General features: G+C 42.6%; 2 protein-coding genes across 2 annotated transcripts; one reads left to right on the top strand and one right to left on the bottom strand.

The window, feature by feature from the left end:
• Positions 1 to 273: 273 nt before the first annotated feature.
• Positions 274 to 1,162, bottom strand: LOC138356944 (mucin-19-like). The gene is made up of 2 exons (XM_069313479.1): positions 1,153 to 1,162; positions 274 to 1,097 (listed from the first exon to the last, which is right to left on the bottom strand). Exons 1-2 carry the CDS (start codon positions 1,160 to 1,162, stop codon positions 274 to 276), a joined length of 834 nt encoding a protein of 277 aa, XP_069169580.1.
• A 1,154-nt stretch (positions 1,163 to 2,316) lies between these two features.
• On the top strand, positions 2,317 to 3,012 carry LOC123771768 (putative mediator of RNA polymerase II transcription subunit 26). The gene has a single exon (XM_045764497.2). It carries the CDS (start codon positions 2,317 to 2,319, stop codon positions 3,010 to 3,012), a length of 696 nt encoding a protein of 231 aa, XP_045620453.2.
• The last annotated feature ends 23,482 nt before the right edge of the window (positions 3,013 to 26,494 follow it).

The raw sequence follows: 26,494 nt of genomic DNA on the forward strand, positions 1-26,494 counted from the left end.
GGCTTCAAGCCTCGTCTCCCATGTTGCAGAAAACGCCATTCACTGTAAACCAAACTATTTTACTGAAATTAAAGCGCTTTGCGAATATGTAAAAAAGTTTACTCAGATTTAGTTACTTGAGTAATTGACGACTACGGAAACTGGTCTGTATATCTTGGCGGTACCGATAAATATCCGATATGTCTCTTCCAGAGGGTAATGGGGCGACGAAGGCTCGCAAGGCTCAGAGAACTCTCCAATATCTTTTCAGCATCACTTGGGTGAGATCGACTCCTAAATCTCCACTGGAATGGCGTCCGTAACGTCGAGGGAGAGGTTTACTGCGTGGCACCAACCACAGGTGTCACCCCCTGCCGTGACGTCGAGGGAGAGGTTTACTGCGTGGCACCAACCACAGGTGTCACCCCCGGCGTCCGTGACGTCGAGGGAGAGGTTTACTGCGTGGCACCGACCACAGGTGTCACCCCCGGCGTCCGTGACGTCGAGGGAGAGGTTTACTGCGTGGCCCCGACCACAGGTGTCACCCCCGGCGTCCGTGACGTCGAGGGAGAGGTTTACTGCGTGGCACCGACCACAGGTGTCACCCCCGGCGTCCGTGACGTCGAGGGAGAGGTTTACTGTGTGGCACCGACCACAGGTGTCACCCCCGGCGTCCGTGACGTCGAGGGAGAGGTTTACTGCGTGGCCCCGACCACAGGTGTCACCCCCGGCGTCCGTGACGTCGAGGGAGAGGTTTACTGCGTGGCACCGACCACAGGTGTCACCCCCGGCGTCCGTGACGTCGAGGGAGAGGTTTACTGCGTGGCACCGACCACAGGTGTCACCCCCGGCGTCCGTGACGTCGAGGGAGAGGTTTACTGCGTGGCACCGACCACAGGTGTCACCCCCGGCGTCCGTGACGTCGAGGGAGAGGTTTACTGCGTGGCACCGACCACAGGTGTCACCCCCGGCGTCCGTAACGTCGAGGGAGAGGTTTACTGCGTGGCACCGACCACAGGTGTCACCCCCGGCGTCCGTGACGTCGAGGGAGAGGTTTACTGCGTGGCACCGACCACAGGTGTCACCCCCGGCGTCCGTGACGTCGAGGGAGAGGTTTACTGCGTGGCACCGACCACAGGTGTCACCCCCGGCGTCCGTGACGTCGAGGCTTACCTGTCTTCATTGTGACTTACAGTAGTTGTGCTGAGGTTGTTCAGTAGTTGTGTTGATGTTGTTCAGTAGTTGTGTTGATGTTGTTCAGTAGTTGTGTTGATGTTGTTCAGTAGTTGTGTTGATGTTGTTCAGTAGTTGTGTTGATGTTGTTCAGTAGTTGTGCTGAGGTTGTTCAGTAGTTGTGCTGATGTTGTTCAGTAGTTGTGCTGAGGTTGTTCAGTAGTTGTGCTGAGGTTGTTCAGTAGTTGTGCTGAGGTTGTTCAGTAGTTGTGCTGAGGTTGTTCAGTAGTTGTGTTGATGTTGTTCAGTAGTTGTGCTGAGGTTGTTCAGTAGTTGTGCTGAGGTTGTTCAGTAGTTGTGTTGATGTTGTTCAGTAGTTGTGCTGAGGTTGTTCAGTAGTTGTGTTGATGTTGTTCAGTAGTTGTGTTGATGTTGTTCAGTAGTTGTGCTGAGGTTGTTCAGTAGTTGTGTTGATGTTGTTCAGTAGTTGTGTTGATGTTGTTCAGTAGTTGTGCTGAGGTTGTTCAGTAGTTGTGTTGATGTTGTTCAGTAGTTGTGCTGAGGTTGTTCAGTAGTTGTGCTGAGGTTGTTCAGTAGTTGTGCTGAGGTTGTTCAGTAGTTGTGCTGAGGTTGTTCAGTAGTTGTGCTGAGGTTGTTCAGTAGTTGTGCTGAGGTTGTTCAGTAGTTGTGCTGAGGTTGTTCAGTAGTTGTGTTGATGTTGTTCAGTAGTTGTGCTGAGGTTGTTCAGTAGTTGTGCTGAGGTTGTTCAGTAGTTGTGCTGAGGTTGTTCAGTAGTTGTGCTGAGGTTGTTCAGTAGTTGTGTTATGATTGTTGAATACTTACGTTGTTGTAAATGCGTTCAGAGAGCAACAAGAGATGTGCACAAGGACTTGACAGCCTCTGACACGACGGACTTGTGGTCAACCCGACAGACTCCCAACACTGGACTCTAATGATACCGAGAGGACCCTTCAAGAAGCACAGACGCACCACTCCCTGCTTCAAGAAGCACAGACGCACCACTCCCTGCTTCAAGAAGCACAGACGCACCACTCCCTGCTTCAAGAAGCACAGACGCACCACTCCCTGCTTCAAGAAGCACAGACGCACCACTCCCTGCTTCAAGAAGCACAGACGCACCACTCCCTGCTTCAAGAAGCACTGATGCACCACTCCCTGCTTCAAGAAGCACGGACGCACCACTCCCTGCTTCAAGAAGCACAGACGCACCACTCCCTGCTTCAAGAAGCACAGACGCACCACTCCCTGCTTCAAGAAGCACAGACGCACCACTCCCTGCTTCAAGAAGCACAGACGCACCACTCCCTGCTTCAAGAAGCACTGATGCACCACTCCCTGCTTCAAGAAGCACAGACGCACCACTCCCTGCTTCAAGAAGCACAGACGCACCACTCCCTGCTTCAAGAAGCACAGACGCACCACTCCCTGCTTCAAGAAGCACAGACGCACCACTCCCTGCTTCAAGAAGCACTGATGCACCACTCCCTGCTTCAAGAAGCACGGACGCACCACTCCCTGCTTCAAGAAGCACGGACGCACCACTCCCTGCTTCAAGAAGCACGGACGCACCACTCCCTGCTTCAAGAAGCACGGACGCACCACTCCCTGCTTCAAGAAGCACGGACGCACCACTCCCTGCTTCAAGAAGCACAGACGCACCACTCCCTGCTTCAAGAAGCACGGACGCACCACTCCCTGCTTCAAGAAGCACGGACGCACCACTCCCTGCTTCAAGAAGCACAGACGCACCACTCCCTGCTTCAACGGGATAAATGCTCTGACCTTGACTCCGACAAGTGGAGTTCCGCAAGACTCCTGACTAAGTTCTGTGTTATTTAACATATTCGTAAACGACCTCCATCAATCACAATATACACACACCGCAATCACTCAATGTACAGATGTCGTGAGCCACATAATAACATATAAGCCAGAGGGGAAAGTGGGGGGCAGTCAAGCAAACATCTACCCTATAAGAGATAGTGTTTGTAAAAAGATCGAGGGCAGATGCTCGGGGTTACCATCAGTATTATTTGCTGGGAGAATGGTCCGGGGTGCGGGATGAACATAGGCTGGTCGGGGTCACCAGAATTACAGTGTTCCAGAGTCACACTCTGACCACCACGACAGAATGTTATGATACCGGCTACACCTATCAAAATATTTTGACACAATAAAATTCAATCAATTTTATTCTCTGCCTCTCTTCCTACCTTTTTCTCTTTACCTCCATACCTCCATCTCTTTACCTCTACTTCTCTCTTTCCCTCTTCCCTCCCCCCCCCTCTCTCTCTCTCTCTCTCTCTCTCTCTCTTTTTCTCTCTCTCTCCCCCTCCCTCCCTCCCTCCCTCCCTCCCCCCTCTCAGCACCCTGGTGATGGGTGATCATTATCAGCCGATAGGATCGGCAACATTACCCATTAATTAACTCCCAAAATTACTCAACTCTTTTTGTGGAATATAATGATTGAACTTTGAGGTGAAAGAGATGAATGAGATTATTGAACCTGAGAGGCTAATTACTAATCAGCATGGATAATCAGAGAAGAATGGAAATAGTGATTAAATTAGGAACACTAGAGCCGTTCGGCCTGTATGTGCAGGAACAAACACTTTGTTGACAATTATTATCAAAACTCTTTCCTCCATTTTATAAGCTGGAGGAATAATTATACTGTGCCTGAATGTTTCATAATGTGCCTTAATGCTAATAGTGACTGCCCAGACAGGTACCAGCGGAGTGTTGTCAAGACCTACGTTGACCGAGCTCTCACTCACAGTTCTGGTTGGAAGCAGGTCGACGAGGATCTCTGCAGGTTTGGGCACGACCTAGTTAATAATGGCTTCTCTAACGGTTATGTTGAAGACGTCATTAAAAGGAAGGTGACACGCTCTGAAGAATCAACTAACACAACACCTGTACCCCCTATTAGATTGTTTTAAAGGAACTTCTTTTCCACGGCTTATAAAACGGAGGAAAGAGTTCTGAAAGATATTATTGATGGGAACGTTATCCCCACAGACACCAATCAGAAGATACAATTAACAATTTACTAGAAAAAAACAAGAAGACCGCCATCCTACTTATGAAGAACTTTCCAGATACAAAACAGAACGCCTTAAAAAGAGACCAACGACGTTTATGCCTTCACATGCCCAATTGGGGACTATCAGCCCCAAAGATCTCAGTATATAGGCAAGACAACAATGTCTCTCTCTAGGCGATTAATAATACACAAACAACAGGTCACACCAAGAAGCATATAATTTCCTCACACAACCAGACCATCACCAGAGAAATCTTAACAAACATCAGAGAAATTATCGACAGGTTCAACGACAACAGGAGACTCGACATCAGCGAGGCCCTACACATCAAAAAGTCAGGACTAACAATCAACAGCCAGTTATCACATAATAACATTCTACCCACTTCAAGACCACGAACCAACACAGAAACAGTAGAAACAAGAACAAAAGCTGCTTATGTTGTGACGGTAACGCGTTGGTGTTCGGCTGTTTAAGGCTAGGGGTATGGCCTCGTCACATAGTTATAAAAAAAAATAGAAAAAACTGGAACTTCGTCTGTGGTAAGGTAAGGAGAAGACACACAAAACACAAGTAAACTTTAACAATGAAATTTTAATTACGTTAAATAAATCAAAACATGAAAAAATGGACAAACAAATTTGTATAATAAAATCAATCAATCAAAATAATAAGAATAATTAAATGACACAATGAAAAGTTACGTTAAGACAAAATAACAAGAAGTGCAATACAAAAATAAAGGTAAGGTGCTGGAATATTGGCTTTAAGCTACCACCTCTCTCAGTATACGCTAACGTCTAGCCGGGAGGAGTGGTAACTGCGAAAGCACAGAATATTCTGAGGTCTGAGGTCGTGGCGACCCCAGACATCAAGTAGTATGGGGGGGCGAGTGCAGTTGCAGCCAGACCGGCGACCAATCAGCGGAGCCGGTAGCGATCAACAGGTAGTTTGGCGGTTTGAGTCTGAACAGGTGTTCCTGGCTGCATACGTTTTGCGCTCTGGCAAACCTTGGAGATGTTGTTGTCGTTGTTGGACATTTCTTCCCTAGTAGTTTTATATAGTTTGTTGCGACGTATTTGTAGAGGGAAGAGCAGGCTCAATCTCTTGAAGGAGATTATTGTCACAATGTTCATACATTGAATAACCTATTAATATCCATTTTGTTTCTCCACTTATTCATCTCAATCACGTCATGAACCACCTAACCCCGAGAGTATATAAGCTTTTTCAGAGGCATGGTAAATTTGTCTTTGAAAATGTAAGGGAGTGCCTTGCATAATGCATTCCTAGGCGTCAGACCATAATATAGTGTGAAACTGAACTTTGGAGTTAATTTTTCAGCTTCCCTCGACAATGAAGAAAAACATAAATAATGTTGAGAAGATTCGTGAAAGAATCTTTAATCTTACCCTTTCGGTCATATTCAACAACATTTGTCTATAAGAAAGATTGCTACCAAAATATACTAATATCTTTATAAATAAAAATATTAATGTTTGTTTGAACAAATTCGTTATTCTCCGAAAGTTCTTCACCGATTGCTTTGAAACTTTAACACAACGTTCCATTTGCAACCGAGCGGGTTTTATTATACATAATGTATACATGTCATATCTGTGATGGGGAAAAACATGCCCAAGATTACCATCAAAGTGCCGTCGGGGTGGTGGTTCAAATAGCCTCGGCTATCACCACCTTATGTACGGTCACTGATGGTCGAGTGGTTTAAGGCACCGTGTACCCCAGTTGCAATGTGCTCCTGGCGGTCCGGGTTCGAGTCACTTTTGGGGTGTGGAGTTTTTCTTCACATATATGCTTGGGGACCATTTAAGCTTGTTCACACTCACACTCGCACATGCAGACAGACACACACACACACACACGCGCACACACACACACACACACACACACAAACACACACACACACACACACACACATATATATATATATATATATATATATATATATATATATATATATATATATATATATATATATATATATATATATATATAATATGGGTACCAGCTCTGGTGTTATTGTATGGACCCATAGCCTCGGAGAAGAGAATAAAGAGTATTCAGAGATCTTGTTGATTCTCATTGAACATTTTAATATTTTCTCCTCCTACCACCCCTACTATTTTTTTATTTTATTCTATATGACTTTTTTTATTTAATATGACCTTTTTTATTTTATTACATTGTGTCACAGTTAACAGAAAACACACACACACACACACATAACAATCACTGTTGCGGCGACACTGAGGCGCTGGAATAGGAAACTGGATGTTCTTGAGCCTTTAGTTTGCGTAATGAGTTCTTCGCCCACCTCGTTTAGGAACTTAAGTGCACATTTACCCCCATGCGCCCAGAGTCTCAGAGCCTATCTGCACGAACCTGTAACAACGTTCTAGGTGCCTGTACTTGTTGGTTCTCTGGGTCTCCCTGAAGGTGGTCGCCCCGCCTCCCTCAGCTGTACTGTGAGGTTGATAGTTATCATCCAATATAGACGCACCCGTGTAGTCCCACACGACCTGTTTATCTTCCCTCCATGGCTGCAGGGTGACTCCATCTGGGCGTTAGTGACGTTTGTTACTTATATAACAACATATATATATATATATATATATATATATATATATATATATATATATATATATATATATAATATTATTAAATATGACCGAAAAAGTAAGATTAATAATTCTAACACGAATTTCCTCAATATTTCTTATGTTTCTTTTCAATGTCGATGGTAATTGAAAAATCAATTCTCCAAAATTCATTTCTATTTCTAGTCTGATGTGACACTTGAACGCGTTTCGAAATAACTTATTACATTTTCAAAGACTTTAGTTAACACACACACACAACTATAACCTGCAAACACTAAACAGAGTTCTACTATGCTATCATTTAGATTGATTGATTGATAAAGATTAAGCCACCTAAAAGGTGGCACGGGCATGAATAGCCCGTAAGTGGCGGCCCTTTTGAGCCAATACCAGTATCAAGAGCTGATACTGAAGATCTATGGAGGTGCGATTGCACCCTGCGTGACGGGAGATGTCTCCCGTGGCTATCATTTAAACAGCTTTCATTTTATATATCCGCATTTGGGTGAGGTGATATCTTACAACAGTTTTTGGATGAGGTGAACAAAACTTTCAACACAAGAGAGAGCAAACTTTCAACACAAGACAGAACACGGTGCAATGGGTATAAATTGGGTAAATTAAAGGGAAGAATGGAAGTAACTGCAAAGGGCCTATTGGCCCATATTTCTTGATGCTTCTATATTGGAGCGGAGTCTTGAAGTGGGTAGAATATAGTTGTGCATTAATTGGCTGTTGATTGCTGGTGTTGACTTCTTGATGTGTAGTGCCTTGCAGATGTCAAGCCGCCTCCTATCGCTGTATCTATCGATGGTTTCTGTGTTGTTTGTTAAGACCTCTCTGGTGATGGTCTGGTTGTGGGAAGATATTATTTGTTCCTTAATGGAGCCCTGTTGCTTATGCATCGTTAATCGCCTGGAAAGAGATGTTGTTGTCTTGCCTATATACTGAGTTCTTTGAGGCTTACAGTTCCCAAGTGGGCATTTGAAGGTATAGACGACGTTGGTCTCTTTTAAAGCGTTCTGCTTCGTGTCTGGAGAGTTTCTCACGAGTAGATTGGCCGTTTTTTTGGTTTTATAGTAAATCGTCAATTGTATACTCACTTCCCCCTTCAGAGCAGGAGAGATTGCTGAAATAGAGGGAATACAGAGAACATATACGGCACGCATATATGCAATAAAGCACCTAAATTATTGGGATCGTCTCAAAGCCCTCCAAATGTACTCACTAGAAAGAAGACGAGAGAGATATCAAATAATATACACATGGAAGATACTGGAGGGCCAAGTACCAAATCTACACAGTAAAATAACAACGTACTGGAGTGAACGACATGGAAGAAAATGTAGAATAGAACCAATGAAGAGCAGAGGTGCCATAGGCACAATCAGAGAACACTGTATAAACATCAGAGGTCCGCGGTTGTTCAACGTCCTCCCAGCAAGCATAAGAAATATTGCCGGAACAACCGTGGACATTTTCAAGAGGAAACTAGATTTATTCCTCCAAGGAGTGCCGGACCAACCGGGCTGTGGTGGGTATGTGGGCCTGCGGGCCGCTCCAAGCAACAGCCTGGTGGACCAAACTCTCACAAGTCGAGCCTGGCCTCGGGCCGGGCTTGGGGAGTAGAAGAACTCCCAGAACCCCATCAACCAGGTATCAACCAGGTATCTTCTGATTTTTGTCTGTAGGGATAACGTTCCTATTAACAATATCTTTCAGGACCCTTTCCTCCGTTTTATGAGCTGTGGAAAAGAAGTTCATGTAAAATAGTCTAATAGGGGTTACAGGTGTTGTGTTAGTTGTCTCTTCAGAGGTTGCATGGCGTTTCACCTTCCTTCTTATGATGTCTTCAACGAAACAATTGGAGAAGCTGTTGTTGACTAGGACCTGCCTTACCCTACAGAGTTCTTCATCGACTTCCATCCTGAGCTGTGGCTGAGAGCACAGTCGACATAAGCGTTAACAACACTCCTCTTGTACCTGTCTGGGCAGTCACTGTTGACATTGAGGCACATTCCTATGTTTGTTTCCTTAATGTAGACTGCAGTGTGGAAACCTCCGCTTCTTTACAAGACTGTTACATCTAGAAAGGGCAGCTTCCTATCCTTCTCCATCTCGTAAGTGAAACGCAACACAGAATTCCGCTCAAATGCCTCCTTCAGCTCCTGCAGATGTCTGACATCAGGTACCTGTGTAAAAATGTCGTCAACATACCTGCAGTATATGGCCGGTTTCAAGTTCATGTCGACTAAGACCTTCTGTTTGATGGTACCCATGTAGAAGTTCGCAAACAGGACACCTAGGGGAGAGCCCATGGCGACCCCATCTACTTGCTTATACATGTGCCCATCCGGGCTCAAGAAGGGTGCCTCTTTAGTAAAAGCTTGGAGTAGTTTCCTTAGAATGTTTTTTGGTATGTCAAGAGGAGTACAGGCTGGATCACGATACACTCTGTCCGCTATCATCCCGATTGTTTCATCCACAGGTACGTTGGTAAACAGTGATTCTTCGTCCAACGAGGCTCTTATCCCTGCGGCCCGTGTTCCCCGCAGTAAGTCAACAAATTCCTTTGATGACTTCAGGCTGAAGGTGCAAGGAACATAAGGGGTCAGCAAATCGTTGAGTCGCTTTAACAGTCTGTACGTGGGTGTGGGTATCTGGCTGATGATTGGCCGAAGTGGGTTTCCAGGCTTGTGGGTCTTGACATTTCCATACGCATACCCAGGTTTGTATTCCCCAATAATCTTTGGTAGGTGGAGTCCGGATTTCTTGGCGTTCACAGTTTCGATGAATCTGTTAACCTTTGCTTTTAATTCGGCTGTAGTGTCCTTCGTTACCCTTTGGAATTTAGTTTGGTCAGAGAGTATGATGTTCATTTTCGCCAGATATTCGTCTTTTTTTAAGAATGACGTATATTGGCGACTTGTCACCTCTCCTGACGACTATCTCCTTGTTCTCATGAAGGCTCTTAGCTGCCGCTTTGAGCTCGGGGAACAGTATGGTGCTTCTGTAGTTGCCTCGAATCTTTCCTCCTTCTGCAATAAGTTCTGCTTGTAAGGTGTCTTTGGTGGTGACCTTCTTTTGTGTCTCGAGGTCGAATATGTCGTCCAACAGGATCTCCAACTCAACTTTCCGGGCCATCTCACTTGGTCTGGACATAACGTTACTGAACCTTGCTGGAATCAACCTCACTGAGGACCAAGTCACTCTCCTAAATCTGGGTATAAACTGTCACGTTATGTCTTGACCAAGTGAGATGGCCCGGAAAGTCAAGACCAAGTGAGATGGCCTATTCAGGCCCCCCACTGTGGCTGTGGAGCATCAATGACATCCCACATCATGCAAACCTGGTCACTCTTGGTATTACCGGCGTAAGTGTTCAGTGGGTTAGAGGTAATTTTCCCCTATGCAGACGACGTATCACAACGAGGCTGAAGATACGATGACCAAACCACACGTCGGAAGGTGGAGAAACGACGACGTTTTGGTCCGTCCTGGACCATCAAGTCTCACGACCTGATAATGGTCCAGGACGGACTGAAACGTCGTCGTTTCTACATCTTCTGATGTGTGGTTTGGTCATCACAGTTTTCCCCTTCTGCATGCTTCTGTGTAAACTTGTACCAGCGTCGCTCTGTCACATATGTGAGTGCTGACCTTTGACTGTAGAGTCTGCATACAAGTCTGTCCACAGTTGGATACTTCCTGAGACTAGACGCTGCCTGCAAAAGTGCTTTCACATCATCAACTTTATCAGTCTTCTCTGTTGCAACGTGCGTGGATTATTCCTTTGTTTTGGTAAAACAAAGTTTCTCTGGCTCATTTCACCGCTCGGACATAACAGGTCAACATATGGAAGGTTCTCAGCAACAAGAGCCTTCAGATGACGCTTGAAGTTATCGCAAGACTTGGTGTTGATGTTATGGTCCTGTAGAGGGCCGCAGTAAGTATTGTTTACCTGATTCTTGTCAATCATTCCTGACTCTGAATGATGTAGAGAAGCTTACATAATGTTCCTGGTGGCGTAGTGGTAACACACTCGCCCCTCATTTCGCGAGCCATGGTTCGTGTGCCATGTAACGGTTCAGTAAAGATGATAGACATTTGACACAAGAAGCCTTTATGTAAAGTTTGATATTGAAGGTTACCCAATATTAGGAGCAGACTTTTTCTAGACTTTATTTACTGGTAAGTAACGGTGGCAGAAGTTCAAACACTGTTGTAAGTTGTTCAAATGTTCACTCATAGACAGTTGGAGAAAGCTTTGTTGGGACATTTGGTTGTGTAGACCAGTGAACTAACAAGCCTTAGTGGAGGAAATCTATGTTTACTTTTAATTCATATTGTCTAACCTTCGGTTGAAACAACCTAGCGATCCTGCCCAGTAATATGTTAGATATATCAGCTAATATTCCAAATAATCCTTAACAAGGGTAAGGTAATTATCAGAAGAAAGCACCTAGTCATTATGACTTTATAGCACTTGGAAAGGATAAGGTCTTGGGGTAGGCCGGTGGAAAGGAATGGTGCCCAACCATTTGGAGGGTCGGGGATTGAACGCCGACCTGCAAGATGTGATACCGTCGCTCTACCGTCCAGTCCAAGTAGATGGTAAAGCGATGATTTATTATAATATTATGTCTTGTTGCTAACGCTTCTAGATGTAAACATGTATCCTATTTGCTTAATTGATGCAAAAATCGATCCTTTCTGCAAATTGATGCATTTTTTCAAATTAAGAAACAAATGGATTTTACGATTAACGGTTCAAGTAATTTTCCTACAAGTGACGTTATGGTAATTGGACAACAGTTGTATGCCAGGGATCTGTTCCCCTTCTTAAAAATTGTGACAAATCTTGCACGCCGCCACGATTCTGGAAGTCGGCTTGACTTGAATGACTTATTAAATATGAAAGACACCACAAGGCTCCCTTCACATTCTTTTTGATCTCTGGCAAATACCACCTCTGACCCCGGGGACTTATTAGGCTGCACGAATAATATCATGTTTTTCGCTAGTAAATATTGAAATTACAAAAAATGCCACCAATTTCTGTCATTATCAGTTAATTGACATGTTCTTTATTTCAGTGATCAAGTCTTGTCCTTGATATTTGTTTGACTATATATATGTTTATATATATTTATAAATAAAATATAATCTGAGTCTTTATTGTAATACAGTGACATCCTTCCCACCACTCCCCTCACAACATCTCCTTACATCAACAGGTCATCATCGTGAACTGGACCTGTTCTGATCAGCAAAATTTTTCCATTTTCAAGAAATTCTTTAATCCATCAAAATCAGCTTAACCGGAATGTGGGAGCTTAACAGAGTTTTCTCTCTCTCACAACTTTTGCCTCGCTGTATTAAACCCGATGTCGTTGTGGCCACTGTTCCGTAACTCGCTCACTATTTTTATGTTATTCGTTTCTCTCCTTTGCCTAACACTACATCTAAAATACACAGAGTAATCACACTAACGTGACTGCATCAATCAGAAAATCTATCGCCTACTATGGATTTTCTCAATAAATCTAAAATACTATTTTTCCGTTGAGGCTTTAAAAAGTATTAAAGAAAACACCATCAATTAATTCAAGAATTTTTTTAACATTCTGTGTTTTTGTTAGTTCAGTTTATTCTACTAAACTCAAAGTCCCTAGCAAAATATTTGCTAGTATATGCACTTATAAAGCATTATACAAGGAGTTTTGATGATGGTGTTCATGCACTTTGACAAAGAGTTATGATCAAACATCCATTCACGGAGAGGTTCACTTGAGGTGTTCTTGCTACTATGTTCACTTACAAGGAACTGTACTTGGAGAGAGAGTTAAGTTGAGGGTGTTCACACACAGTACAGCTGGACCCGGAGTGTTCACACACAGTACAGCTGGACCCGGAGTGTTCACACACAGTACAGCTGGACCCGGAGTGTTCACACACAGTACAGCTGGACCCGGAGTGTTCACACACAGTACAGCTGGACCCGGAGTGTTCACACACAGTAGAGCTGGACCCGGAGTGTTCACACACAGTACAGCTGGACCCGGAGTGTTCACACACAGTACAGCTGGACCCGGAGTGTTCACACACAGTACAGCTGGACCCGGAGTGTTCACACACAGTACAGCTGGACCCGGAGTGTTCACACACAGTACAGATGGACCCGGAGTTTTCACACACAGTACAGCTGGACCCGGAGTGTTCACACACAGTACAGCTGGACCCGGAGTGTTCACACACAGTAGAGCTGGACCCGGAGTGTTCACACACAGTAGAGCTGGACCCGGAGTGTTCACACACAGTACAGCTGGACCCGGAGTGTTCACACACAGTACAGCTGGACCCGGAGTGTTCACACACAGTACAGCTGGACCCGGAGTGTTCACACACAGTACAGCTGGACCCGGAGTGTTCACACACAGTACAGCTGGACCCGGAGTGTTCACACACAGTACAGCTGGACCCGGAGTGTTCACACACAGTACAGCTGGACCCGGAGTGTTCACACACAGTACAGCTGGACCCGGAGTGTTCACACACAGTACAGCTGGACCCGGAGTGTTCACACACAGTACAGCTGGACCCGGAGTGTTCACACACAGTACAGCTGGACCCGGAGTGTTCACACACAGTACAGCTGGACCCGGAGTGTTCACACACAGTACAGCTGGACCCGGAGTGTTCACACACAGTACAGCTGCACCCGGAGTGTTCACACACAGTAGAGCTGGACCCGGAGTGTTCACACACAGTACAGCTGGACCCGGAGTGTTCACACACAGTACAGCTGGACCCGGAGTGTTCACACACAGTACAGCTGGACCCGGAGTGTTCACACACAGTACAGCTGGACCCGGAGTGTCGCGCCTCCTCTGAACCAGGGGGGGGGGGGGGACGGGGGGATTGCCATATATATTAATTAACACAGTGTCCACTGATGCCAAACTGTCTTTATTATGTATTTTAATGATTAATTGCATCTTGTGATTGTTATTTGATGATGTGGTGAATATCGGTACATGTTTATGATAGGATATAATTAAACCCATTTGCCCTTTTGTTTATTACTTGAATTATGTATTTCATGAATGTTGGTTGAAATTTTCCACAGACCGCATGAATATTTTTACGTTTCTTTCTGAGTACTTCACTGTCACTTTCTGAGGACTTCACTGTCACTTTCTGAGGACTTCATTGTAACTTTCTGAGGACTTCACTGTCACTTTCTGAGGACTTCACTGTAACTTTCTGAGGACTTCACTGTTACTTTCTGAGGACTTCACTGTTACTTTCTGAGGACTTCACTGTTACTTTCTGAGGACTTCACTGTAACTTTCTGAGCACTTCACTGTCACTTTCTGAGCACTTCTCTGTCACTTTCTGAGCACTTCACTGTCACTTTCTGAGCACTTCACTGTCACTTTCTGAGTACTTCACTGTCACTTTCTGAGGACTTCACTGTCACTTTCTGAGGACTTCACTGTTACTTTCTGAGGACTTCACTGTTACTTTCTGAGGACTTCACTGTAACTTTCTGAGCACTTCACTGTCACTTTCTGAGCACTTCTCTGTCACTTTCTGAGCACTTCACTGTCACTTTCTGAGCACTTCACTGTCACTTTCTGAGCACTTCACTGTCACTTTCTGAGTACTTCACAGTCACTTTCTGAGGACTTCACTGTAACTTTCTGAGGACTTCACTGTTACTTTCTGAGCACTTCACTGTCACTTTCTGAGGACTTTACTGTCACTTTCTGAGGACTTGACTGTCACATTCTGAGCACTTCACTGTCACTTTCTGAGGACTTGACTGTAACTTTCTGAGCACTTCACTGTCACTTTCTGAGCACTTCTCTGTCACTTTCTGAGCACTTCACTGTCACTTTCTGAGCACTTCACTGTTTCTTTCTGAGTACTTCACTGTCACTTTCTGAGGACTTCACTGTAACTTTCTGAGGACTTCACTGTTAATTTCTGAGCACTTCACTGTCACTTTCTGAGGACTTTACTGTCACTTTCTGAGCACTTCACTGTCACTTTCTGAGCACTTCTCTGTCACTTTGAGCACTTCACTGTCACTTTCTGAGCACTTCACTGTCACTTTCTGAGCACTTCACTGTCACTTTCTGAGCACTTCACTGTCACTTTCTGAGCACTTCACTGTCACTTTCTGAGTACTTCACTGTCACTTTCTGAGGACTTCACTGTTACTTTCTGATCATTTCACTGTAACTTTCTGATCACTTCACTGTAACTTTCTGATCACTTCACTGTCACTTTCTGAGCACTTCACTGTCACTTTTCGGGCACTTCACTGTCACTTTCTGAGCACTTCACTGTCACTACCTGAGCACTTCACTGTCACTTCCTGAGCACTTCACTGTCACTTCCTGAGCACTTCTGTCACTTTCTGAGCACTTCACTGTCACTTTCTGAGCACTTCACTGTCACTTTCTGAGCACTTCACTGTCACTTTCTGAGCACTTCACTGTCACTTTCTGAGCACTTCACTGTCACTTTCTGAGCACTTCACTGTTTCTTTCTGAGTACTTCACTGTAACTTTCTGAGGACTTCACTGTAACTTTCTGAGGACTTCACTGTTACTTTCTGAGCACTTCACTGTCACTTTCTGAGGACTTTACTGTCACTTTCTGAGGACTTGACTGTCACTTTCTGAGCACTTCTCTGTCACTTTCTGAGCACTTCACTGTCACTTTCTGAGCACTTCACTGTCACTTTCTGAGCACTTCACTGTTTCTTTCTGAGTACTTCACTGTAACTTTCTGAGGACTTCACTGTAACTTTCTGAGGACTTCACTGTTACTTTCTGAGCACTTCACTGTCACTTTCTGAGGACTTTACTGTCACTTTCTGAGGACTTGACTGTCACTTTCTGAGCACTTCTCTGTCACTTTCTGAGCACTTCACTGTCACTTTCTGAGCACTTCACTGTAACTTTCTGATCACTTCACTGTAACTTTCTGATCACTTCACTGTCACTTTCTGAGCACTTCACTGAAACTTGTTTGACCATTTCACTGTCACTTTCTGAGCACTTCACTGTCACTTTCTGAGCACTTCACTGTAATTTTCTGAGCACTTCACTCACTTTCTGAGCACTTCTCTATCACTTTCTGAGCACTTCACTGTCACTTCCTGATCACTTCACTGTCACTTCCTGATCACTTTACTGTCACTTTCTGAGCACTTTACTGTCACTTTCTGAGCACTTCACTGTCACCTACTGAGCACTTCACTGTCACCTACTGAGCACTTCACTGTCACACACACATCAAGGCTCCATAGTTTCACCTTCATGTACACCTTCGGTGGTATACAAGTTAACGTTGTAGTGATGAACCTTCCCGAGCGCCATATAGCCAGGTTATGGCTATATTGGTCCACAACACTTTGTGGTGTTGTGGTGCAATATAGGTGCAATGTGGTGCAATATTACACGTTACTCTGGAGGTTGAGTTGCATCATGTGCAACATGGCGGACATGACGCGTCAAGTGCAACATGGCGGACATGACGCGTCAAGTGCAACATGGCGGACATGACGCGTCAAGTGCAACATGGCGGACATGACGCGTCAAGTGCAACACGAGAGAAGCACGGAGGCAAGTGCAGCTTGCTGTTGATGATGCAGCACATCTAATGTGACAAGCTCGTGCATCATATGCAACTTGGTGATCACTGAGCTTTATATGCTGCTTGATTATATCTGTGCAACACATGCAACAGGACGGACACGCTGTGTTAGATGCAGGTCAGTCACGGGGCCCTGGCATGCAGGCACCACAGTCACCGTGACAACACGTTATGTGTCACAAGCAGCATAGTAGTGGTGGCAACACATACAGAGGACACATGACACATACACCAGCGACCTTCTCTCTCACCATGTGTCACAAGCAACAAAGTAGTGGTGGCAACACATACAGAGGACACATGACACATACACCAGCGACCTTCTCTCTCACCATGTGTCACAAGCAACATAGTAGTGGTGGCAACACATACAGAGGACACATACACCAGCGACCTTCTCTCTCACCATGTGTTACAAGCAACATAGTAGTGGTGGCAACACATACAGAGGACACATGACACATACACCAGCGACCTTCTCTCTCACCATGTGTCACAAGCAACATAGTAGTGGTGGCAACACATACAGAGGACACATGACACATACACCAGCGACCTTCTCTCTCACCATGTGTTACAAGCAACATAGTAGTGGTGGCAACACATACAGAGGACACATACACCAGCGACCTTCTCTCTCACCATGTGTTACAAGCAACATAGTAGTGGTGGCAACACATACAGAGGACACATACACCAGCGACCTTCCCTCTCAACATACATTCTCTAGATGACTTAACAAATGGTACAATACCCTAGTGTTATCCCCATGACTAAGCCACCACAAGCTATGATGATATCAGGAGCCCAATAACTCCTAGTAGCACCCAGGATAACACAACACCCGGCGCCAGTATTGGACACAAGAGAACACGTCATGATAACACAATGAATATTTAATGGGGCTTCACTACAATTGATGTTTTATAAACCAGAAGATTAAACTTGCAGTGTGAGCGCTGACAAACCCATCACTCGCATTATAAATAAAAAGGAGTTTTATTTTTTGATCCAAAATGCCAAAATGTTAATACAACTTCCTCTTCATGTTGATATATTTTTCCGTGTTATGAGAATCGTGGAATTATATACATAAATACATTTATATATTTATTATTATACCAGCGGCCTCGGCTTTATATTTTGATGTTAGTAAAGGGATAGTACTGGACTGTGTGTAGCTGTCGTGGTGGACGACCAGCAGTGTTCCAGTGTGTAGTTGTCGTGGTGGACGACCAGCAGTGTCCCAGTGTGTAGTTGTCGTGGTGGACGACCAGTAGTGTTCCAGTGTGTAGTTGTCGTGGTGGACGACCAGCAGTGTGGGAAATTTTTACCCACCATATCTAATAATCATCTAAGAAATGTATAATTTCTATATCATATCTAAATCATATCAAAATCATATCTAAATCGTATCAAAATCATATCTTAATCATAAGTCTAGACTGTAAAAATAATCAATCAATATTCATTGAAGGCTACCGTGCTCAGAGAGCATGGCAGGGCGATGGGGGGAGTGAAGCGCCCACCAACAAAGCCCAGCGGCACTCCGCGTTTGTTTACAAATGAGTGAACAAGTGACTGATCCTTAGCGAACATTACCAGCTCAAGGACACCTTATCTAATATTTTTTATCGCCAGTGAATACTCTCTAGAACTGGGGGAGTACCTGGACAATATCTACAAGGAAAATCCTAGAACATTTATAAAAATAAGAGTGTAGTGGAGATCACAGTGACACGGTTTCCACCACCTTCATTCCTATTCTTTATCAAATATCATTCTTCTGCAACGCAGTTAAAGAAAAATCCAAGTAGCAACGCTACCAGATCATCATACAGCAACGCTGTAGCAAAATATAGTGCCTAAACTCGACAAGAGAGTTAATCAGTCTGGCAAACTTGTCAGACAGGCACCCCGACTGGCAGAGAAGTATATTGAGGGTTATTTGGTGTATGATTGGCCAATTGTATGCTTGTGTAACTTTAATATCCTATAAATCTGTCTGTTGGTTAAAAAGCGAGGCAAAGCCTCATTCATCGGTACGTTTATTAAAATTGTAGTGTAGCTGTGAATCTTATCCAAGCACTGAACCTCATGAGTGTCCATTGTGTCAGAAAATAATTCAGCCTCAATAAGTAAAAACCTCACAAGTGTCCATAGTTTTGGAAAAGATTCAGTCAAGCTAACTGTATAAATTGAATATGTCTGCATATATATTTGAATATATAAATTAAGTTATCAATTGCTTGCTTAGTTATTTATAAGTTATCATATAAGTTCATTTAATTGAATATAATTTCTAGTACTTACTTAATAGTATTAAGACTACATTTAAGGTCATTTATTATACTTTTACAATTTAATTTGTTGTTTATAGTATAAGAATCTATTGGCTGTAAGTTATGGTGCTAGGTTAGACTATGTATGTTTAAATCCCTGATTTAAACAGAGCCAGTGTTCAGTCAGATAACTGAATTTATTAAATCTTATCCTTGTATAAAATACAAGCTGATGTGAGATCCCTGTCTACAGGTGGATTGGAACTTCTATCAACTAAGTCATTCACCCCATCTGTCCCTTACAGCCCACAGTTTGTCATTAGGAAAAGAGGATCTAGGATTTACAACCCTAGCTAGAGATTTTAGTTGAATTAATTTGCAGACAGTAAATTTTTAATTTAGTTCAGTACAAGTCCCTGGTAGTCTCCTCTTATATCAATCACAGCAGGTTTTTCCCACATTATTGGTCCTTCGAACCTAGATAATAATGGTCCTTTGTACCTAGATATTTATGATCATTCGTTTACCGAATATTTCAATGCCAAATACATAAGAAACTTCTTGATTTTGCATTGGAATAATTCTTACATATTCTAGCCTAACCTAGCTATCAGCCAATATTTATCATAGCTATATATCTAAGTAAACAAATAGTTTGCAGTGGCTTAAGCCACCATATCCATTAACTAGTAAGCATTCATAACAAACTGATACTGTTTTGTGTTAAGAAACCTCAGTAATTAAGTATATCAGTGTCAAAGACACAACTGCATCCTAATCATAAATATCAATTATCTACCTCATTGTGGTAACATTACATATATATTTAAGTGTATTATCTTGCATTATCTCTAATCTACTGATTTTCAGAGCTGCTCATTACATAATATTCATTAAAAAAGTGTTATCATCACTGTAAGAGCATTCATTACAATCTAACTATAATCAACTATATCATACCCTATAACAGGTAAAACCAGTAGACATTCTACTGTATTTTATCTAACAATTATTATGGTAACAGATTTTGTAATAACTTTGCAAAAATAGTGCCATTTACTATTTTTAAAAAATTATTACAGGATTTACCAACTTGGTGCATTCGTGCATTCGGGTCACAAATCAAATTATTACAGTACTTTTGATAATTGAACACCTGCTACAACCAGATTCCAGGGAGGAAATGAAGGACGATCTTTGGAATCATTACCTAAGTAGACAGGAAAGCTCATTTATCAAAATACATTAACATCATACATATTCATCAGAAAAAAAGAGAAAAATCTCGGAATCTCCGAAACTCGGAAAAAGTCAAAATGGCTAACAGTATTCCACCAGCAGCTGAAACAGGAAATAGGAGGACACTTAATGGTCTGCAAGATCACCTAACTCAACTGATTGACAAATGTCAAAAGTTGGCTAGACAACCATCTCCTGATTTAATAATTCTGAATACCAGAGTAAAAGCAGCTGTGGATAAGTATGAACAAATCAAACGCCATGCAGAGATTTATCTAACAGAAATGGCTAATGCAGATTTAACCCGAAGGGAACTTCAGGAAATTGTCGTTGAAATGACAATGTATGAAGATAAAATCCAAGATCAACTTGATCCTTTAATCAAACAAATATCTCAAGCAGAAACCCAATCCAATGTGAGCTCATCCACTCAACAGAGCAATGCAACTATCACACATATAGCCGCAGAGCTCCCAAAGGTACAATTACCATATTTTGAGGGCAAGGATGAAGACGATTGGGATACCTTCTGGAGACACTTTGATTCTATAATAAACTCCAAGACCTCTCTCAAAAAGGCGACAAAGTTTCAATATTTGCAAGGCCAGTTAAGGGGAGAGGCAAGGCAGGTCATTGCTAATTTGTCATTAACAGATGATGATTACGACCATGCCTTACAGTTGTTACAAGATAACTACAGTGATAAGGAGACTGCAATTGCACGTCTCTCATACAAATTATTGGATTTACCCTCTTCAAATAAAAGTTATGAGTCACTACAATCATTTCGATTGTCTATAGAATCAATCATCAAAGCCCTCAGTACAAAAGTACCTGTAGGTGATGCAGAGTGGCTTATAAAGTTAATCATTCAAAGGAAACTTCCAAATGAGGTCATAGACAGCCTATGCACTCATTATAACACCAACATCTTATCACAAAGCCAAATCATTGCTGGACTTCGAGCTTACGTACAAAGATTACGAAGCCGAGGAAAACTTAGATCTCAAGAAAAAATCCCCAAAGGTGAATCCACGGACAAAAGCAAAAATGTCCAGAATGGCAGTCAAAAATCAAGGCAACAAAACTCCTCTTCTGCAAAGTGGAAACAGAATAATGTTGGCTCTTATGCTATATCCCCCACAGTTAACAGAACTGTAGGAAACCAAGCTCCTAAGACAGATAAGACAAAAGGAGCTACAAGTGCCCCAAAATGTTTATTCTGTCAAGAAGCACATACCATTTATCAATGCACAGTTTATGTAGGCCGTGCCAGTCGAATCGATCGACTGAAATCTCTGAACAGGTGCATCCGTTGTCTACGGAAGCACGATACAAGTGAGTGTATCACTCAATTGCAAAACTGCCAATATTGTCATAAAAGTGTACATCACACAGCACTCTGTAGTGATATTAACACTCAATCCAGATCACAGACTTCCAATAATCAACATGCATCTCAGGCAAAGCCCAAAGATGATAATACCACAACAGCCGTACAATTCTGTACAGTAATGAGCAATGTCAACGACTTGGATACAGAAATTGTTACAGCAGCCATATTGCCTACTGCACAGCTAGAACTATGCAATCAAGGAATTTGTATTCCAACTAGAGGCTTTTTTGATCAAGGGTCACAGAAAACCTTTATCAGTAAAAAGATGGCAGAAGATTTACAACTAAAATCTTCAAAGCAAGTATCTACATCTATATCAGGGTTTTTTACTAATTCTGGTCGTAGAACCTTTCCAGTAGTAAAACTGAATGTCTGTCTAGGTACATCCCAAAGGACAGTAGAAGCCATAGTAGTTGATAAAATTCCTACTGAAATGGAAGTGACTGGTCTGACAGCCACAATTAAATTCCTAAAAGAAAAAGGAATACAATTAGCAGATCCTCTGCTTGATTCTGACTACATAGGGGATATCGGAATCCTGATTGGAGCTGACTACTATCATCGATTCATTCTGGGATCAGAAGAATCTATGGGTATGAATATACTCAAATCAGCAGGAGGCATATTGATGACAGGACCTATACTAGATCTTGAACCTTCAACTCCTGAAAAATCACATCATACAGAAACTGTAATAGTGGCATGACTAGGCAAAGAACAGTCACCACTTAAAATCCCCCACATGATTGATGATGGATTGGAATCTGTACCTCAATTGTGGGAACTTGATGCCATAGGAATAATTCCTGAACAACCAAGTCCTGATGATGTCTGTGCATACAATCAGTACTTAGAAACTGTACAGTACCATGATGGACAGTACTGGGTAAGGCTACCATGGAAAATCAACCATAAAACCTTACCTACCAATTATCACATGGCTTATAGTCAATTTAAATCACAATTAGCAAAGCTAAGAAAAAGGCCTGAGCATTTAAAACTTTATCATGAGATTATTGCTCAACAATTAAAGAATAAATTCATCGAAGTCGTGAAACATGACAATAAGCAAACAGGCCATTTTTTACCTCACATGGCTGTAATGAGAGAATCAAAAACAACTCCTTTACGGATAGTTTTTAATTGTAGCTCTAAATCTGGACCCCAAGGAACCAGTCTAAATGATTGTTTGCAAACAGGTCCAAGTCTAACTCAGAAATTGTATGACATACTGTTGAAGTTTAGACTTAACAAATATGCGTATTCAGCAGATATAAGTAAGGCCTTTCTCAGAGTTGGCTTGCAGGAAGAAGATAGAGACTTCACTAAGTTTCTATGGGTAGAGAACCCAGAAGATGTCAATAGTCCTGTAGTGACTTTCAGATTCTCATCAGTTCTTTTTGGCGCGACAAGCAGTCCATTTCTATTGCAAGCAACTCTAGATACTCATCTGAAGAAATCATCAAGTCCCTGTAAGACTGAAATCAGTCAAAATCTATATGTAGATAATTTTCAAGGGACAGTTAACAGTACTACTGAACTGTTACAATTATATCAAGAGGCCAACAAGGAGCTACAAGGTGCCAACATGCCACTACAATCTTGGGCCTCTAATAATGCAACATTGAATAATCAAATAGCAAGAGATTACCCTGAATATCACGTACCAGAATCACAAAAGGTGTTAGGCATGGATTGGGATTTAATCTCGGACACAATATCGATCAAATCTGTGCCAGTAAATTACAACATCACTACAAAAAGGGATTTGCTTTCACAAGTTAGCAAAGTATTTGACCCACTTGGTCTACTAAATCCTTTGACTATCAAGTGGCGTTTATTGGTGCAAGAAGCATGGAAGGCTAAGGTTGGTTGGGATGATCCACTACCAATCCAGTTACAAAAAGCTTGGATGGAAGTGGCTCAAGAACAAACTTTAGTTGAAAAGATAATCTTTCCGAGACACATAGTCGAGGAAAATGAAGAAGTATCACTACATGTATTCGCAGACTCGTCAGCCAAAGCTTTTGGAGCTTGTGCTTACTTAGTGACTTCTAATCAATCATATCTTATCACCTCTAAGGCCAGAGTCGCTCCATTAAAAAAGAGGACTTTGCCTCAGATGGAACTAACAGCACTGCTAACTGGAACACGCTTAGCAGTGCATATCAAACAAGTCTTGTCTACCATGAACATCAAAGATGTCATTATATGGTCTGACAATGAAGCTGTCTTACAATGGGTACGAAACGACAACTGTCCAACTCCATATGTAAAAAATCGCGTCTCGGAAATTAAAGAAATTTCCGCAGGCTTTCAATTGTTGCATGTACCAACAAAGGATAATCCAGCTGATCTCTTATCAAGAGGTATGACATTTAAACAGTTTGCAAAGGCAGATATTTGGTTTCATGGGCCCCGATGGTTAGTGAATGGTAGTTGGCCTGGACAAAAGCCACACGTCATTACGACACAAACCATAACTACCACCAGGCAGCAAGCTCAAATATCAGTCTTGGATTGTACTCGTTACTCCTCGCTCATCAAATTAATCAATGTAACACAGAACGTGTTTCATTATCTCAGGAAAAAAGGTATAAAATACACTTTTCCTGATGCACTTATCTATTGGGTAAGACAAGCCCAGAGAGAAACTTATGGGAATAACTATGAAAATCTTCCTCATAAGTTAAAACACAATCTCGGTCTGTGGATAGACCAAGAAAATCACAACATTCTGCGTTGTGGAGGGAGACTTAAACACGCAGATATCAATCTAGATACCGTGCATCCATGGCTTTTACCAAAAAATCATTGGATCACAAGGTTGATTGTGTTGCATACACATCAACAAATCATCAAACATGGAGGAGTGTTAGACACACTCACACAAATCAGACAGCAGTACTGGATTCCTCAGGGAAGACAGTCAGTCAAATCAATCTTGAAGAATTGCATGATATGCCGAAGGTACGATGCAAGAACTTGCTCTTATCCAGGGCCACCACCCCTGCCAAAGGAACGAGTGGTCCATCTACAACCTTTCGAAACGACAGGAGTAGATTATACAGGAGCGATATATCTAACAGGGACTGCAGATAAGCAACCTATCAAGGCATACATCTGTCTGTTCACCTGTGCTACCACCAGGGCAGTACATCTAGAGGTAACACCCGATATGACTGCTCAATCATTTATTCAAGCTTTCCGCAGATTCGCAGCACGCCGATCATGCCCTAAGCTGATGATTTCAGATAACGGAGCAAACTTGGTAGCTGGAGAAGCATGTCTACGGGAAATCTGTTCCCATCCTGCAGTTACTTCCACACTGGAACAGCGTCATTGCAGATGGAAATTTATCCCTCCGAGAGCCCCATGGCACGGAGGATTTTATGAACGGTTAATAGGAACTGTAAAAAGATCCTTGAGAAAATCTCTACACCGTCAGAAAATCAATCTTCAAGAACTCCAGACAGTAATCACGGAAATAGAATCAAGGGTGAATAACCGGCCGTTGACTTACTTGTCTGAGGATCCTACTCAACATGAGCCATTAAGTCCTGCCCACCTAATGTATGGAAGACTTCTGACTCCAGTACCATCTCTAGTGGATGATGAGATCAGAGATCCCTCATATGTGGGTCAGAGCGAGCTGGTTCAGGGGTATAAACATCTGTCCAGCATAATCCAAAAATGGAATGATATTTGGACAAAAGAATATCTTACATCTCTACGAGAACATCACTATGGGGCCAATGTCCCACATAATATAGCTAATCTCCAACCTGGCGATATTGTCTTGGTAGACAGTGATGGCCCTAGGGCTGACTGGCCATTAGGTAAAGTTGTCTCAGTCCATCCAGATAGTCAGGGGATTTTGAGAATAGTCAAAATCCTGTCTAAAGGAACAACTTCCCTGAAGACATTGGACAAACTCATCCACATGGAATCAGTGAGCCAGCTGCAGTTAGATCCTGAGAGACCTCAAGACACTCTAACTCCACAAGACCCACAGACTCCTAACAGACACAATCGTCCACAACGGACAGCAGCACAAAAGTGCAAGCAAAATTTGCACTTGTATTATCAATCCAATGGAGAGTAAATAAATACATATGGTTACTATTGTCCTAAGTATTGGACTCTGTGCCAGTTCTCTCCCTCTGGAAGATGTGGGAAATTTTTACCCACCATATCTAATAATCATCTAAGAAATGTATAATTTCTATATCATATCTAAATCATATCAAAATCATATCTAAATCGTATCAAAATCATATCTTAATCATAAGTCTAGACTGTAAAAATAATCAATCAATATTCATTGAAGGCTACCGTGCTCAGAGAGCATGGCAGGGCGATGGGGGGAGTGAAGCGCCCACCAACAAAGCCCAGCGGCACTCCCCGTTTGTTTACAAATGAGTGAACAAGTGACTGATCCTTAGCGAACATTACCAGCTCAAGGACACCTTATCTAATATTTTTTATCGCCAGTGAATACTCTCTAGAACTGGGGGAGTACCTGGACAATATCTACAAGGAAAATCCTAGAACATTTATAAAAATAAGAGTGTAGTGGAGATCACAGTGACACGGTTTCCACCACCTTCATTCCTATTCTTTATCAAATATCATTCTTCTGCAACACAGTTAAAGAAAAATCCAAGTAGCAACGCTACCAGATCATCATACAGCAACGCTGTAGCAAAATATAGTGCCTAAACTCGACAAGAGAGTTAATCAGTCTGGCAAACTTGTCAGACAGGCACCCCGACTGGCAGAGAAGTATATTGAGGGTTATTTGGTGTATGATTGGCCAATTGTATGCTTGTGTAACTTTAATATCCTATAAATCTGTCTGTTGGTTAAAAAGCGAGGCAAAGCCTCATTCATCGGTACGTTTATTAAAATTGTAGTGTAGCTGTGAATCTTATCCAAGCACTGAACCTCATGAGTGTCCATTGTGTCAGAAAATAATTCAGCCTCAATAAGTAAAAACCTCACAAGTGTCCATAGTTTTGGAAAAGATTCAGTCAAGCTAACTGTATAAATTGAATATGT

Source organism: Procambarus clarkii, chromosome 75 (genome assembly GCF_040958095.1).
Source record: "Procambarus clarkii isolate CNS0578487 chromosome 75, FALCON_Pclarkii_2.0, whole genome shotgun sequence".
NCBI classification, from domain to species: Eukaryota; Metazoa; Arthropoda; class Malacostraca; order Decapoda; family Cambaridae; genus Procambarus; species Procambarus clarkii.

Bases quoted from the DNA above. Each gene is read 5' to 3' on its own strand.
- LOC123771768 (XM_045764497.2), top strand. From the start codon at position 2,317: ATGCACCACTCCCTGCTTCAAGAAGCACGGACGCACCACTCCCTGCTT.